The sequence below is a fragment of the Mesoplodon densirostris genome, chromosome 1 (genome assembly GCF_025265405.1).
Source record: "Mesoplodon densirostris isolate mMesDen1 chromosome 1, mMesDen1 primary haplotype, whole genome shotgun sequence".
NCBI classification, from domain to species: Eukaryota; Metazoa; Chordata; class Mammalia; order Artiodactyla; family Ziphiidae; genus Mesoplodon; species Mesoplodon densirostris.
Window position 1 is genome coordinate 27,422,835 of NC_082661.1, and position 15,276 is coordinate 27,438,110.

General features: G+C 54.9%; 1 protein-coding gene across 2 annotated transcripts in view; it reads right to left on the reverse strand.

Moving 5' to 3' along the window:
- Positions 1-4,310: 4,310 nt before the first annotated feature.
- Positions 4,311-15,276, reverse strand: part of SUFU (SUFU negative regulator of hedgehog signaling) — a 118,980-nt gene continuing 108,014 nt past the window's right edge. For both annotated transcript variants that reach the window (XM_060100232.1, XM_060100226.1), the window contains exons 11-12: positions 10,010-10,078; positions 4,311-7,560 (exon numbers count right to left, since the gene is read on the reverse strand). In XM_060100232.1, coding sequence (XP_059956215.1) covers positions 7,471-7,560; positions 10,010-10,078 — 159 coding nt within the window. In that variant the 3' untranslated portion in view covers positions 4,311-7,470. The remainder of the gene's footprint in view (positions 7,561-10,009; positions 10,079-15,276) is intronic.

The following is a 15,276-nucleotide window of genomic DNA, read 5'->3' on the forward strand; positions in this document are numbered from 1 at the left end:
AGGACACAGCATGTGTCTTTTAGTACTTTGCATCCCCTTACATGGGAGGTCTTATGCTGAATGAATGATGCATGCATGCATGTCTGAGTGAATAAACAAGGAGAAAGTGGCTTTCTAGCCCTAATCCTCAGTTCCATGCTCTAAAGACAGTGCAAAGAAACAAGGTCTAGATTGGAGCTGTTGGAGTGTCCTTCTCTGGCCTCCTCACCAATGACCTCCAGAATAATCTAAAGGCTTCCACTCATTTCTCACCTTTCTAGACGGCTCCCCTTTACCTAAACATCATACTCTTCTGATTTTCTTCATATCTTTCTAACCACAGACTTCTCCAATTTCCGTCTCCTAAATGTTGGCTGCCCTCCATTCTCTTCTCTTACTAACCTATACCTGCTCCCTCATTTACTCCTAAGGCATTTTTACTGTCTATATACTGATGACTCCCCAGTCAGTCTCCCTTAGATCCTCACCCTCCTGGGTGCAGACCCATGAAACCAACTGTGCTCTCCACCCAGATGTCCCACAGATACCTTGAATTCAATGTACTGGAAACTAAAATCTTCATCCTCTTCGCTTTCCAACCTGCTGCCCCTTCAAAATGTTTGCAAATCTTGACTATTTCTTAACCTCTCCATTACTTCACCACAGACTCTTGCCTAATTATTTCAGTAGGTCCTAACTGGTTTCTGTTTCTGCCCTTATGTCCTGGAGTCAATTCTCAACAGAGTAGCCAGAGTCATCTTTGAAAAGTATGTCAGATTGTGTCACTCTTCTGCTCACTTTATAATTGCCAGCAAGGTCCTACAGGATCTGGCCTCTGTGTAAGTAATCTCCTATTATCCCCTTTCTCTCACTCTGCTCCAGCCCCACTGGCTGTTGCTCAAATACACCTGGTGTGTCTCCCATGCCCCACCCCTCCAGGCTCTTCGCAGTTGCTCCTCACTTTGCCTGAACCAGTCTTCCCCTAGATATCCCTACTGCACCCTTCTTCCTCTCATTGAGATCCTTTGTTCAAGTGAGCCTAGGCAGTGAGGCCTTTCCTGACCTCTGTATTTAAAATGTGCCCCTCCCCAAGCCCTATCTCCCCTCCTCTTTTGCGTTATTTTTTTTCTCCATAGCACATAGCTCCGTGTACTATGTATTCTACTTTTAAAAAATATTATCTTCCATTTCCAAAATATAAGATCTGTGAAAGGGGTTTTCTTTAATGCTGTGTCCCTGATGCCTACAGTGGGACCTAGCACATAGTAGCTGCTCAATAATTATTTGTTGAATCAATGAATGAATCCCATTCTCTCCATTCCTACCACTTCTACCCTAATCTAGGCTTGACTGGTCACCTTGCCTCCAATCTAGCTCTCTCTCAAAATGTTCTCCATCCAGCAGGCAGGGGGATGGTCCTACTATGAAAGCTGGATGACTTAAGCCATGTACTCTAGGCAATTGGAACTCCACAGTTTCCAAGAAGAGTTTTGGGGCTTCGCCCCTGTTGTTCTGTCTGCCTGGAGAGCTTTTCAAAGTATAGCCCCACCTTCTTTTGCCCAATTCATCCTTAAGCATCAGGTTTTGACTTAGATGTCATTTCTTTCAGGAAGGTTTATAAATCTCCCCAGACTGGGTTGGATACCTTCTCTGTGTTCATATCCTAGCATAGCCCTTTAATAAACTGTTAACCCTAACTGAGCAATTACTATGTGCCAGGCATTTCATGTGTATTATCACATATAATCCTTGCCAAACCTCTGTGAAGTGAATATCCACTTTTAGAAGAAGAAACTGAGGCACAAATTAGTTAACCTGCCTAAAGTCAAACTGATAACAAGTGGTGGAGCTGGGGTAGGATCGAAAGCAGCTTACCGCCTTCCCCTTTTAGGTCTCTTGCAATTGTTTCCCGGCCCGTCTTCCCCCACTGCACTATGAGCTTCTTAAGGCCAGGCCTGTGAAGAGTCTCCCAGCATATAGCCGAGTGCCTGCCACACGTTTGTTGAAAGGACAAGTGAACATATTTTCTAGTTCTTACCATTCCCACAGTGTTATCGTAGTGGCTCAATAATGCTCAGGTGGCCTTCCTCTGGCTTGTCAAGGTTAAGACCCAGAAGCTCCATTCTCCCTCCTTTTGGTGCTTTCAGCACTGAGACGGCGTGTGGGGTGGTAGTGGGTGAAATTGGCAGAACAGAGGAACAGCGTCGGTTCTTTTAGTTCTCTGGCCCCAGTAAGGCCACTGCTCACCTCACAACCCCCTCAAAGTCTCCCTTGCCCCTCAAGTTCCTCAAAAAGCTGCGCTCACACAAACCATGGACACCCACCAGCAGTCTTTTTTGCCCTTTCCCCACCATGCCCTCAGCTCTCCCTCAGAGACTTCCTGCACTGAGGAGGAGGGGCTGGTTAGTCCCACCATAGCCCATGGAAGGGTCCCTAGATGGCCACCCTCCCAGGCCACATCCTGCCCTGCCCTACGGTCTTGGGACATTCCTCTCCCTTCTGCTGCCCAGCTAATCCCTCCCCTCACCCCACGCTGGCCTCCCAACCTCAGAGCCTGGCAGGCTGGGTTGAGTCACTCATTTCCAGCATGCATTCTCCTTCTGGTCAGGCCAGTTTGGCAAATCTCTCAGGCTCCCCAGACCCATGGCCTTGGAGCCTGTGGGTCCCCCTCCCTAGGGCCCCTGATCCCCCAAATAGGGCAGAGCAGACTCCTGGAGGAAAGTACAGGCTTTCGGAGGAGACATTAAAGATCACGTGGACGGTTTCTCCCCTCCTTAAACCTAGGGACAGAGTCTCTGCTCTGGGTCCAGGAGCCCTTTTCTTTCCAGAAACAACCCCAGCCTACTCCTGTCTCCCGGAACCACCTAAGCACAGAATCTTGCTATTCTGTTTTCTTTGGGGCAAGAACTTCACCCTGACCCTGGGTCCTTCCAGGCTAGTCAGATGAGGAGGATTAGATAAGCAACCGGCCCCCAGTCTCCAAGGAGAAAGGGGAAGGGGTGTGGCCTGGGCCACCCTGGGAGAGTCAGCCTGGCTCCAGACCCTCCCAGCTCCCTTGCTCTGACTGCCAGAGGGACTGAGGGCCCCAGACAGGACCTGCCCCACTGCTGAGGAGGGGCGGGGCGGGGCGGGGTGGGGGGGCAGCCATAGTTCAGCAGGAGGTCACAGAGGAAGGAGGAGTGACCTCCCCCTGGGGCAGGTCCCACAGATACAGCTGCATCTCAAAGAGGACAGGGAGGGGAGCTAAGAGACCCTTCACAGGAGCCGACTCCTTCCGCCCCCTACCCTCTTGTGGTGCCCCCAGGACCTCTGCAGAACCCCCTCAGTGCTACAGCTCCATCCTGAGGACCAGAAGAAAAGGGCCCTGCCATTCCCCAGGAAACACAAGCAGGCCTAGTAGGAAGGGAAACAATGCGTGAGGGCCCAGAGCAGTCCTGCGGCTTCCTGGACCCTGCCTGGGTGTAGACCTACTCCTGCCCGCCTCTAAGGCCCCAGGCTGTTGCCTTCTCCCCCTCTAGCACCAGGCTCTGCTCTGCCACACCAGGCCCTGGAGAGAGAGGAGCTGGGTGATCCAGGGAAGGAAGATCCACCTGCCTCCTCACCCAGGCCAGGCCCAGAGGATTTAACAGGAAGGGTAGGCTGGCCTCTGTGTCACCCAGTGGGCCAGTTCTGAGGCTGCCCCTCCATCCTCCCCCCAGGCCCTGGATTAGGAGGTTGAGGTTAGGTGCCTGGTGAGGGGAGCGCTGTCTCTTGCTCTCGCTGAAAGGGGCGTAAGGACCTTGCATGAGCCTCTCCAGCCCCCCAGAATGGCAGCTGGGTCTGTGGTCCTCCTGCAGCCCACACTGGACCTGAGGGGCCGTGGGCTCCTGCCTCGTATAGCTGGCAAACAGCATGGGGGAGCCCCTTCTTCTCGGAAGCTTCAGCCACAGGGACCTGAAGAAGGCCCACCTTCCCAAGGGAAAAGGGGTTTTTGGTGAGAGGTGGGTAGGAAAATGAAGCGGAAGAGAGGGTCTTGACCCACACACTTATCTCCCCAGACTGTGTTCTACCTCCTACCCCCCTGACCTTACAGGAATTCAAGACCAGTGAAAGAGAGCCTGTACCTGTGAGGTCATTTCTGCATGACTGAAGAGTCACAGGCTGTGTGATCCTGCTTCCCTGGCACCCTCTCCACTCCCAACATCAGTCTTCGGGGCCTTTCCACATCCTGGCTTCTTCTAAGTGGCTGAGTCCAACCCACCCCCTCTGGCAGGGCCCCTTTCTTTCTTCTCCCCTACTCCAGGCAGCCAGAAAGGAGCACAAGACCCAGGCACTTCTGCAAATACGTTTAATGCACTTAGATTACACAGAGGAAGAGGAGGCAAGAAGGAGACGACATCTAAGTGAGTCACCCAAAAATTCTTACAAAAGTCCCAGGCTGGCTGCAGCCCCCAGGAACCGAGTCACCATTGACATTAGAAACTAATATAAAATTTTACAAAAGTCTGCTCATTGCAGCATTCAGGTACTTGTACAAAAGGAGGGCTCTTTCTACAGGGCTCCTGACTTACAACAGGGACCCAGGTACCTCACCTGGCTGGCACAGGGACCTGGAAGCCAGAGAGGAAAGACAACCAGATAAAAAAATACAGTCAAGGGAATTCTCTCCTGATCTGCCCCATAGGGGCCGACCTTCAGGTTTTTTCCCTGCTCTCAACTCAATCTCAAAACCCAGTCTCAAGACCCTGTGTTTATTCTTTAAAATAAACTCTCCCCAAGGCGTCCCAGCCCCTGCCCTGAAGCCTCGCCTTGGGAAGTGAAGGGCAGGAAGAGGCACCAGCTCCTCAGCCAGACCTGAGACCTTGCAAGAGCCTCTCCAGCCCCACAGAATGGCAGCTGGGTCTATGGTCCTCCTGCAGCCCACACTGGACCTGAGGAGCCGTGGGCGTCTGCCTCGTGTAGCTGGCAAACAGCATGGCGGAGTCCCTTCTTCTTGGAAGCTTCAGCCACGGGGACCTGGAGGGACGGGGTAGGATGGGGCAAGTTTCGAGGAAGCCTGTGGAAGAGGCAGACTTAGGGAGGGAGGCTTCTTACCTCCCCAACTTACTATGAGGTCAGGGCTCCCAAAGAGCTACAGGGAGGGAAAGAAGGGGTCCATCTAGTGAGCGCCCATCATATGCCAAGTGCTGTGCTGGGCATGCCCCATGGTCAGCCTCGCTTCATCCCCAGTGAGGGTCCCCTCTCACCAGCCAGAAGCTCAGTGGAGGGCCCCCTCGCTGAGAAACCTCTGGAAGGCACCACCGCCTAAGGGAAAGGAGGTCTGGGCAGAGATGGCGAATGTTCTACCGCTCCCCCAGAGCCCATGCACTGTAGGGAAAGGAGATGGAGGCTGGTCCCAGCCGAATTTTGGAGGTTCCCCACACTGACAGGGCAGGAAGGGGCCCCAGGCTTCACAGGCTCATCATCTCGGAGCTCCCCTGCTTCCCTTCTGCCTCCCACACTGACAACACAACTTAGCTCAGAAAATAGCCCCTCCCCCCAAGCCAAACCAGGCAGGTAGAGGCAGGTCCCCAGAAAGAAAGAATCTGTGGAGAGGCAGGTCAGGATGGCAAGCAGGGAGGCAAGCCAATGGCACCTCTTTGGCCATGAAATGTCTGAAGACAAGAGCTTTAAAGGCAGGGATGCTGTGGTGGGTGAAGGCCAGGAAACGTCCTTCTGGAAAAAGTCCTCAGAGCAGAAAGCACAGCTGCTGCCAACATCAGGTCCAGAGGGGCTTCCATCTTCGGCGCTTGTGTGGGGGGGCGTCTCTCCCAAGTGCCAGGCTGATCCGCCGTGAAGCGCCGAGTTTGATGGGGTTAACCAGGCAGCCCTGCTGGTGTATGCAGAGAAGGAACCAGACCCGAGTGGCCCCTTGGAAGTTCAACAGCCTGGCCACTACCCTCATGGCCCCTGGAGGCAGCTCTTTGGCTAGACTGCTCATCAGAGGCGTCCTGCACCCCGTGGGCCTCCCTGGCACTCCCGGTGGTGCCTGTGTGTGTGGTGGCTGCAGACAGGGACAGGGCACGGGCCTGCGTGCTCCATGACAGACAAAAGGACTTTGCTTTGGAAAGGCCTGAAGGGTGATCTCAAAATAGCCGTCCCTGGAGTTGGGGGTAAGAGGGCACGAAAGGGGTTTGCCGATTCCAGGTCGAAAGTGGGAGAAAACCCAAGAAGAACCCCAAAACCATGGGCCAGAGATAGGTTGGCTATGAGACAGGAAGACCACGAGATCTGCAATACTGGGGTGAGGGACCAAGGACCGCGAGAGGCCAGGATGCAGGAAAGGAGACAGGACTAGGGGTAGAGAATGAAGGATGAGAAATGAATGGATGCAGGGAGGGCGGGAGGGCGGGAGAGTGCAGCGTTTGCAAAACCAAAATGAAAGACATGTTGAGAGGTTGATTTTTCTGTTTTTAATAAGCCAGAGTCCTGCAGCCTGGAGGTTGGGAGGCCCAGGGGATGAGGAAATGTGATGGGAGTGGCAGAGAGCTGGAGACCCAGGCCCTGAGTGGCAGGTGGGGATGGTCTGTGAAGCGCTGGGCTTCGCCCTCTCTCAGGCACGCCTGGTTGGGAGGAAAACGCCTGGAAGGTGAGGCCGCGGTCACCAAGTCTCGGAGGTCCTGATGATCCTTGAACTGTGTGGGGACCCAGTCCAGCTGGGAACCAGCAGCAGCCCTTCCTGGCCCCAGCTAAACTGGGCTCAAGGCTGCATGGGGGAGTGCCTCGGCTCCACCAGGCCCAGCTGGGAAGAAACGCCTCTCTGCGAAGCTGGCTCCTCCAGGGCCCCGGACTGGCAGGCGAACACTGACACCTTCTCTGGTGGCAGCTCAGGGGGAGACGGCCCCAGGCCCTTGTCTGAGAGAATGAGAAAGTTCAAGTGGAAATAAAGTTCTGTTTAAAAAACATTATATAGATGGCTTCTGGACATCTTTGAAGAGCAATAAAATACCATCCGGTTTCTACAAAATAAAATAAGGAGGAAGAAAACCAAACACGATCGAAGGAATCGTTCCATGGCCAGAGGAGCTTGACTAACAAAGGCTCCCCAGAGTTGAGCTGGGCAGCGCAGGCGACCACTCCGCCTCCCTCCTGCTGGGCTGTGTGGCAGAGGGTAGGTGAGAACCAGGCCTGTCTCCACCTAGGAGCACATCAGAGGTCCGGAGGCAAATCTCAAAACGGAACCTGTGGCAGTGGCAGGAGGGGAAGGTTGGCATTTGCCCAACTGTGGCCCACCGGGGCCAGGGCCTGGTCACATGGCTTGGCCGGCTGCCGGGGGAAGCCCCCGAGCTGCAGGTGATGGGGGGGGGCCTGCGGCCTGTGCGTGGCATCCCAGCGGGCTACGGGCGCAGTGGCTGCGTGGTCATCCTCACACTTGTCCTTTTCTTTGTGGGAGTCTCGTTTACGCAGTTGTTACACTGGAGTCACCGGGGAGCAGCTGGGCTCTCCCTTGGCCCCTGCAGGGCCCAGCCCAGGCTAGTGCAGCGGACTGTCAAAGACCACGTCAGGTAGGATGGAGACTTTGAGCTTCTTTTCGGGCCAGCTGTACTCTTTGGGAAGTTTGAACTGTGGAGGGGGAACAAGCACAGAGCCAGAGTATACATGGTTAGCAGAACCCACTGTCTTCTTCCCACGCTGCCTAGAGAGAGGCCAGGACCCTCACCGAGGCCCTGTCCCCTGGGTGCTGGGGGCAAGACAGGCCACCGGTTGCCTGGCTTCAGTCACCAATGCTAGACCCAGGTGGGCGGCTGGGGTCAAGCTGCTGGAGTTCGCTGACCCCTCCTTTCCCCTTGCCCTGCCAATAATTAACTGGGGTTGGAGGAGGCTTGTTTTCTAACTCTTTCTTGACTGTGCTGACCTCCCTCCAGCTCACTTCCTTGGTTCTGCCTCAAGCATGTAAGGAATCTGCTCCCTGAGGCCCAGGGGCTAGAGGATGGGGGGCAGGGGAGGGTGCAGATGCTACAGGGAAGTGGCTTGAGGTCTGGAACTCTGCGGCCCTGTCCCTGCCATGGCTTCTTTCTGAGGCTCGTGGGGAAGAACGCTGGAACTGGCCCTCTGTAGCCTTTGCCAAAGGGTCCCCAGGGAAGGAGGTCCTGGCTCAGCCTCGGTGGGTGCCGAGAAGCAGGGCTAGTGTGGCTTAAGGTGGTTTCTTGGGCCTGGTGCATTCTCGAGAGGAGTAAACCCCCATCCTGCTCCCCCTTGTTCATTCTCACCTGCTTCCCAGGGTTACCAGCCTGAGAGAGGTGCCACCAGGGGCCAAGGAGAGCCCAAGGTCTTCCTACCCGACTCCCGGAATCACTGACTTGCCTACAGTTGTGTTTCTCGAGCTTCTGGTAGGGGTAGGGGAAGAGGCTGACCTATCTTATTCCTTCTGTACGCTAGGACCCTGCATGGGTCCTATGGTGCTCATAGATGCTCCCCGATTTAGGAGCAGGGTCTGCCTTTTATGACTCCCGCTGCCCCGGGGGCCAGGCAAGAAGACAGGCCAGGCTGGGAAGGAGGGAAGAGCGGGGCCTTCAGCCTGCCTAGAGCTGCTGCTGGCAGTGATGGGCCTGACACTTCCTGGCTGGCTCCCTCTCCCTCCCTCTGATGGGGGACTGTCCAAGCCAGGACCAAAGTGGAGAGTAGGGCAGGGTGTGGGGACAGCCTCTGGACAGGAAAGAAAAAAAAAAGTCATTTTTAGTGACCTACTTTCCTAAGCTCCTCCTGGCTCCTGTCCCTCCTGCCTGGACTAACCCCCCTTCCACCCCCTCAGCACCCGAGCTGAAAGCAGCAGTCTGGCATGGTGCCATCCCTGTGCGACATGGCCTCTCCGGAAGCACTTCTGGGCAGCTGGCTCTGGTCTGACTGAATGGGAGCCAGGCTTCAGGGACCAGTGACTTGCAGGGCTTGACTGGCTGGCACAGACTGGGTACTTGGTGACTTCTGAATGTATAAATGAGTTAATTTATCAAGCCACATCCCAGAGGAGAGAGAAGACACCATCCCATTGGGGGTGACCTCAGGCTCTGAGGAGTTCCTGTTCACCTGGAGACCTGGACGGGCCAGTCCTGCCCTGTGCACCGTCCTCCACCCCGTGGACGTCTGTCGGTGGCCTCCGTGTCCTGGCTGACTCGGCCCTGGAAGCCCCGGCAACTGGAAGCTCCAGGCCTGGCTGAAAGCTGGCTCCTGCCTGGCTTCGCTCTAGCTTGGAAGCCTGGCCCCTGGGAGGTGAAGGAGCTCTCCCCCAAACACACTTCCTGGCACAAAGGGAGAAGGAAGGGTCTGTCTCTGCCCCGGGGCAGGGGAGGGCCCAGAAGAGGAGCCGGAGGACAGCCAGCTTGCTAACGTTCCATTTCCATTAACCGATCGGGCAGGGCACCGAGGCCAGGAAGGCTCAACCCGCTGGGGTGCTGCTTGGTAGGAGGCCAGGGGAGGGGAAGGGACTTTCCAGGATGAGGTAAATCCCCACAAGTGAGGATATTGGGAACAGGGAAGAAAAACAGAGGGGATTATGGGCTCCATTCCTATACCCAGAAGAACAGCCAGGGAAAGCACAGGCCCCCACCTGGCCCGCCAGCTCGGCTAGGGCGGGAAGAGGTGGACCAGAGGGGAGAGCTCATGGCCAGAGAAGGGAGGAAGGAGAGTGGCTCCTGGGTGGCCTGAGGCAAGAGCCGGAGTCCCTCGCTGCCCACCAGAACTCTCCCGTGGAACGTTCTCTGGCAGCAGGCGTGGGCTTTCTGTTCAGAACCTGCCAGGGAACAGCAGGGGCTGAGGAGGACTCTGTGCTCCTCAATGAGGAGCCTGAAGGCCCTGGCTGCCTCTTCAATGAGGTTCTCAGGAGCTGGCAATTCAGACAATTTGCTGGGTGTCCTTACAAGGGCTGGCAGTGGGGTAGGGGGTGGTTCAGGGAAGAGAAATAAAGCCATTTAACATCTCCTTTCCAGCCTATCTCCACACGTCAGAGAGAGACACACACACACACACACACACTCCTGGACCGGAACCTGCCGTCAGAGAGAATCAAACAGCTTACTTCCTCTGGAGAAGTCAAATCTTCCAAGTCCTCCAACATTTTCTCTACAAACTCTTCAGTCAACAGAATCTGGGAAGAAGGCACAAGACAGGCTTTTATTATTTGTTTTAAATATATGGTCTTTTTGCTAACTGCCAAACTATGGACCTTTCTTCAGGCCATTAAGGAGCTATGAGGCCACTGCGATGTGTTCTAGGGACACAGGGAAGGGCCTGAGGCCTATCCCCGACTGTCACCCACACGCCCACCACCACCTGCCTACCACATCAGAGGGACGGGGGCAGAGGAGGAAGGACATCAGACATCAGGACAATGGGAAGCTGGTGGGGGGGCGCATCTGGAGAGATGGCGGCGCTGGTCCCAGAAGGGACACGAGAACGGGTGGGGAGGAACCCCTATTTTGGCAGTTCGGGCTTCCTGTGCGCTGCAGTATGGTAGAGGGGAGACAGAAGAGCCGAGGGGCAGAGAAGAGAGATTCCAACACTGTCCTTGCCCAACCAGGTTCACTTGGTAGGACAGAAGGGATCTGTCTGGATTTGGAATACAAGCCTCGTCTGGAATCTGGAAATGCCCCGGAAGGTACATCCAAGAACGTCTGAGCTGCAGAATTTGGAGACTGTACACCAACCTCTCTCATTTTACAGAAGGGAAAGGGACTCCTTAACTCCCACTTCCATCCGTGGCCTCCACCTCCTCTCAGACTGGAAGCTCCCAAACCCCTGCCCTGCTGGCCCCATTCAGCCACTGAGTTCTTCAAGCTTTCCTTTAAGAAACCTCTTCTCCAGGGCATCTCCCAGCTATCCCACTTTGCTGCTCTAGTCTGGTGTCTTGTGGCTTCACGCTTTGACGTAGAGGACAGCCTGGTCCCACTATGCGGCAGGCACAACCACCACCCTCACCCCCTAAAGCAGTTTTCACAGTTAGCAGCAATGCTCAAGGGTACCCAGGGCTTCCCCAGCCTGGTGGGCCGTCTTCTCGACTGGCTCCTCTGCCCAGCCTGACCCCTTCCGCTACCCCTCTACCCCCGTGCTGGTCAACGGGGCCCCCTGACCTCGGCAGCAGACCCTTCTGTCCCCCGGACTGTGGCTCTCCCCGCCTCGTTCTGCCTTCTCCAGCAGCCTGTGAACGCCCGGGGTGGGGGTGGGGGGACGGAGGAAGAGAACAATGAGTGGAAGACCAAGGTGAGGGGCTCCTCTGAGGAAAAGTCCCCTATGACAAGGAGGAGGATCCAGGACTTGAGAAAATACCCATCAGGTTTCCCCTGGGAGTTGTCCACTCTGATGAGAACTTAAGTTTCAACATCTGGAATAGAGTCAGCTTGTGAGATCAAGTGAAATGGCAGAGAAAGGAAGGCGAGCAAGCAGGATCACTGGGCACCTCACAGGACGGAGGGCTCCGAAGGAAGGAAGTTGATGGGCTGGAGGTGTGAGCAAGGAATGAGAAAACTACCCCAAGTGAGCGGGTAAAACACCACCACATCAGGCACCGTACTAACTGCTCATATATCTTATCGCCTTCCAGATGAGGAAACTGAGACACAGATAGGTTACGTGATTTGCCCAATGTCACGTGGCTGGTGAGCAGCTGAGACAAGATCAGGTACCGGTCTTGTCTGGACTCTAAAGTGAGTGCCCAAAGCACAGCTTCCAAATCCTGAGGTCTTACCCTCATTTACTGATCCTTCCACTCGTCTGCCCATCCATCTATTTGATTCCATAAGCATTCCCTGTGTGCCTCTGCTAGGCCTGGCCCTGGGTGGAGCCTCAGGAACACAAGCATGAAGGCAGTCCATTCCCCACCTGGACAAGTACCTTCCCGTGCTTGACAGGGAGCCAAAGGTCATCTCCTTCTCAGGCTGCAAGCCCACAGTCAGGGACAAAACAGCTCCAACCACTGGCCCACAACTCCTCACCAAAGTTTCTGTTTGAGGAGCTCAGGCTTCAAGTGGAGACAGAGACAAGGTTTAGACAGGCAAAGCCGGTCCAGGGAAGTGCCCACCTGAGGTGCCCCCTCCCACCTTCCTCCTGCTTCCCCAAGGCGGGACTGGCTGGCTCCTCTCACAGACTACCGTGACCCCTTCCCAATCCCACCCTGATCCTCCTCCTCCCACAGCTGGAGCCCTTGCTCCTCCTGCTCTTATCCCAGGGCTCCCCTCCCCACTGCCCCCCAAAGCCCAGAGTCTCTCTACCAGTTATCACCGGTCTGCTCGACTAGTGCAAAAGTCACAGTCACAGTTTTGGCATTTCCGGGGCCTGCTGCTATCTCTGCAAATGCTAGCACAAACACAAGCATACCTAAAACCCAGTTATATTACAACGGCTCCAGTCCGGGCCAGGCTGAACGGATGTCTAACCCACAGATACTTTGGAGGGAGGACATGTCTTCCAGAGAGGTAAATAGGCCTGGCACTGTAGCTAGTGCTGGGGCTGAGATGGGATTGTGGGAGGGTTCACAGGGACGGTGACCATGCAGAGAGACTCCAACCAGCTGTAGAAATGGTAAAGGTAAACCCACCAACACTGAGTTCAGTCCTAAGCCAGTTCCTCTGACAAAGGTCTGGAACTGGTGGTGGAGAGAGGGTGAGTTATGGTGGCTTTTGGTACGATCTGTGTGTGGACTCATTTTATACTCAGCTGGGGGAGGGGATGGTAAGACCGAAACAGGGGACAAACCCTAGTCACTCCTCAATGTTCACTTTTGGTGATTTGTTGGTTCCTGCTGGAAACTTCACATTTTAAAAGAATTAAACGGGGAAAATTATACATGAGATCTGCATGATATTAAGGGTGACATTCCCTGCAAAGAAACAGGACAGACTGTCATAGCTCCAGGCACCTAATTTAATTTCCTTTGGGAGTTAAACCTTAGAAGCTTGGATTGAACAAACAGGCCCTGTTCTTTGTATATTTCAGACCTGGAGCTGAGAATGTTAACAGATCTTATCAACAGGACACTGGAGATAGACAGCTATGATGGAGCAGCTCCTGGGCGCTCTCACGAGGAACAGACTCGCCGTTGTGATGCAACTGTGGGAAAAGCCTGTGCAATTCTGGGGCTTCGGGTTCTTGAACCTCCCTGGGTCCCCATGGAGCTGCCTGGCTCTGCCACAAATAATAACAGGAAGCGTTATGATAATGACAGTGAGTGGTGATGATAATACGGCCAACAGCAGAAGCAGTGCCTCCCTCGTGTGCCAGGCACTGGGCCAAGTGCTTGACCGGTATCATCTCACTGAATCCTTAGGGCAGTCCTGCAAGGGAGGTAACCAGCATTCCCATTGTGCAGATGAGCAGGCGTGGAGAGGAGACAAGTCTGGACTTTAGAAGAACAGTGATCTGACCTCATGGTGGTAGAAGATGCTCTTTTCCTGTCTGGGGAAAGTACCCCAATTCAAGAAGCCTTGTATGCTCAGAGCTGACTCCTCTCTCTCCTCTGATGGGGGAGGTGGAGGTGACTTTGGCTTCAACCAATGGCCTGGAAAACCAACGACACATCTCCCGGCCACCTGCTCAGCTCAAGAGGGCTGGAACTCTGGGCGTCACAGACATGCAGCTGCTCAAAACCAGGATGGCCAACTGGAAAGGAAGGCAAACCATGCCCCAATACAGTTTCCAAGTGGGGACAGCAGGTCAAATTTCCAGGTCAGCTTGGTGAATGTGTACATAAGATGACAGTTACATTAGTCCAGAAAATAGCAGTAGAAATAATAATAATAGTGAAAATGGCACTCATCGATGATAGTACTCACCAAGGGCTGGGCATAAATGCTTATGTTTGTGCACAAGCAACCCTTGGAGGGAGAAGACTCTCTAGTGAGACGGGAAAGCCCCCCAAGCAATCTGAGCAGCAAACTCCCCTAGAAGGGTTTTGAAAACACAGAGATACCAGGCCCCATCCAGACCTTCTGAATCCAGACCTTCTGAAGCTGAATAGCTCAGGCAAGGCCAAGGCATCTGCATTTATTTATTTATTTATTTATTTTGCGGTACGCTGGCCTCTCACTGTTGTGGCCTCTCCCACTGCGGAGCACAGGCTCTGGACGCGCAGGCTCAGTGGCCATGGCCCACGGACCCAGCCGCTCCACGGCATGTGGGATCCTCCCAGACCGGGGCACAAACCCGCATCCCCTGCATCGGCAGGCTGGACTCTCAACCACTGCGCCTCCAGGGAAGCCTGGCATCTGCATTTTTAAAAGGCAACCCCTCCCTCCAGGAGATCATGGTGGCGGGAGTGCTGGGGAAATACACTCACAGGGGAAGTGGGTTTGGGCACAGTCTTAACCAATACAGATGAGTTAGTGGCTGCAGCTCTACTACCAGCTCTAACTGGTGGAGCTGGGAGGGGAGCAGTGGCTCCCTGCCCCCCACTCCCAACCTCCACCTTTGATGAGGCTTGGAATACAGGCCAGCAGCTTACTCCAAGGTGCTCACACCCAGTGCCTTAGGACAGCCTGGCTGGTTGGTGAAGATGGAGGATTGTCAACAATCTCCCAATTCCCCAGGCCCCAGCAAGTTCCAGAAGGAACCTGAAAAGTGATCTTTCATCAGTGCTTGCTCTGGGCAGGCCTGGCTATGGGACAGGCAGGGGCCCAGCTGCTGTAGATCTGATTCAAATGTCTGTGGTCAATGATATTTCTGAGTCTGCAAACAGCACTGACAATGCCCACTCCTTCCCCTTAGTATGACAATCCACACTTTGTCTGGGGCCTTGTTTGCTCTTCGTGTTGACACGTTGTTCTTGCTTCCCAACAAGTTTGGCTTTCTTTTTCCTTCCCTTTCCTTCTCTCAGGGAAGGAGATGTGCTGTTTACGGGGCAGAGCCTGCCATGGAGCTGCTCTGGCACTCACAATGGCAGCAGGGGACACAGGACCAGGAAGCAGGCCAGTCTGCGTCCCCCCAACCCCGACCGGCCAGACAGAAGTGAGAAAACAGCCCAGAGGACCCCCGTCCCCCAGGCTCGGGGGCAGAGGTGTGTGTGGCAGCTACTACTGCAGTGGTGGCACAGGGAGGCCACCTTCATTTCCTGTCCTTGCTGGGCGGTGAGGAGTTGCCTGAGGCGGCCAGGAGCAGGCTCACACTCCCCCTGCTCTGGCTGGCTGCCGCTGAGGGCAGAGCGGGCCGTCACAGTCCTCGCCCTAAAGGGAGGCTGCTGTGCTTCCCTAGGCACAGTGCTGGCATCTAAACCCTAACGGCTGTACCCTGGACACTAGGGTCCCCATGGCAGCCCAAGCAAAGGTCTCCAGGGGGACCAGGTCGTGGCCAGGTTCA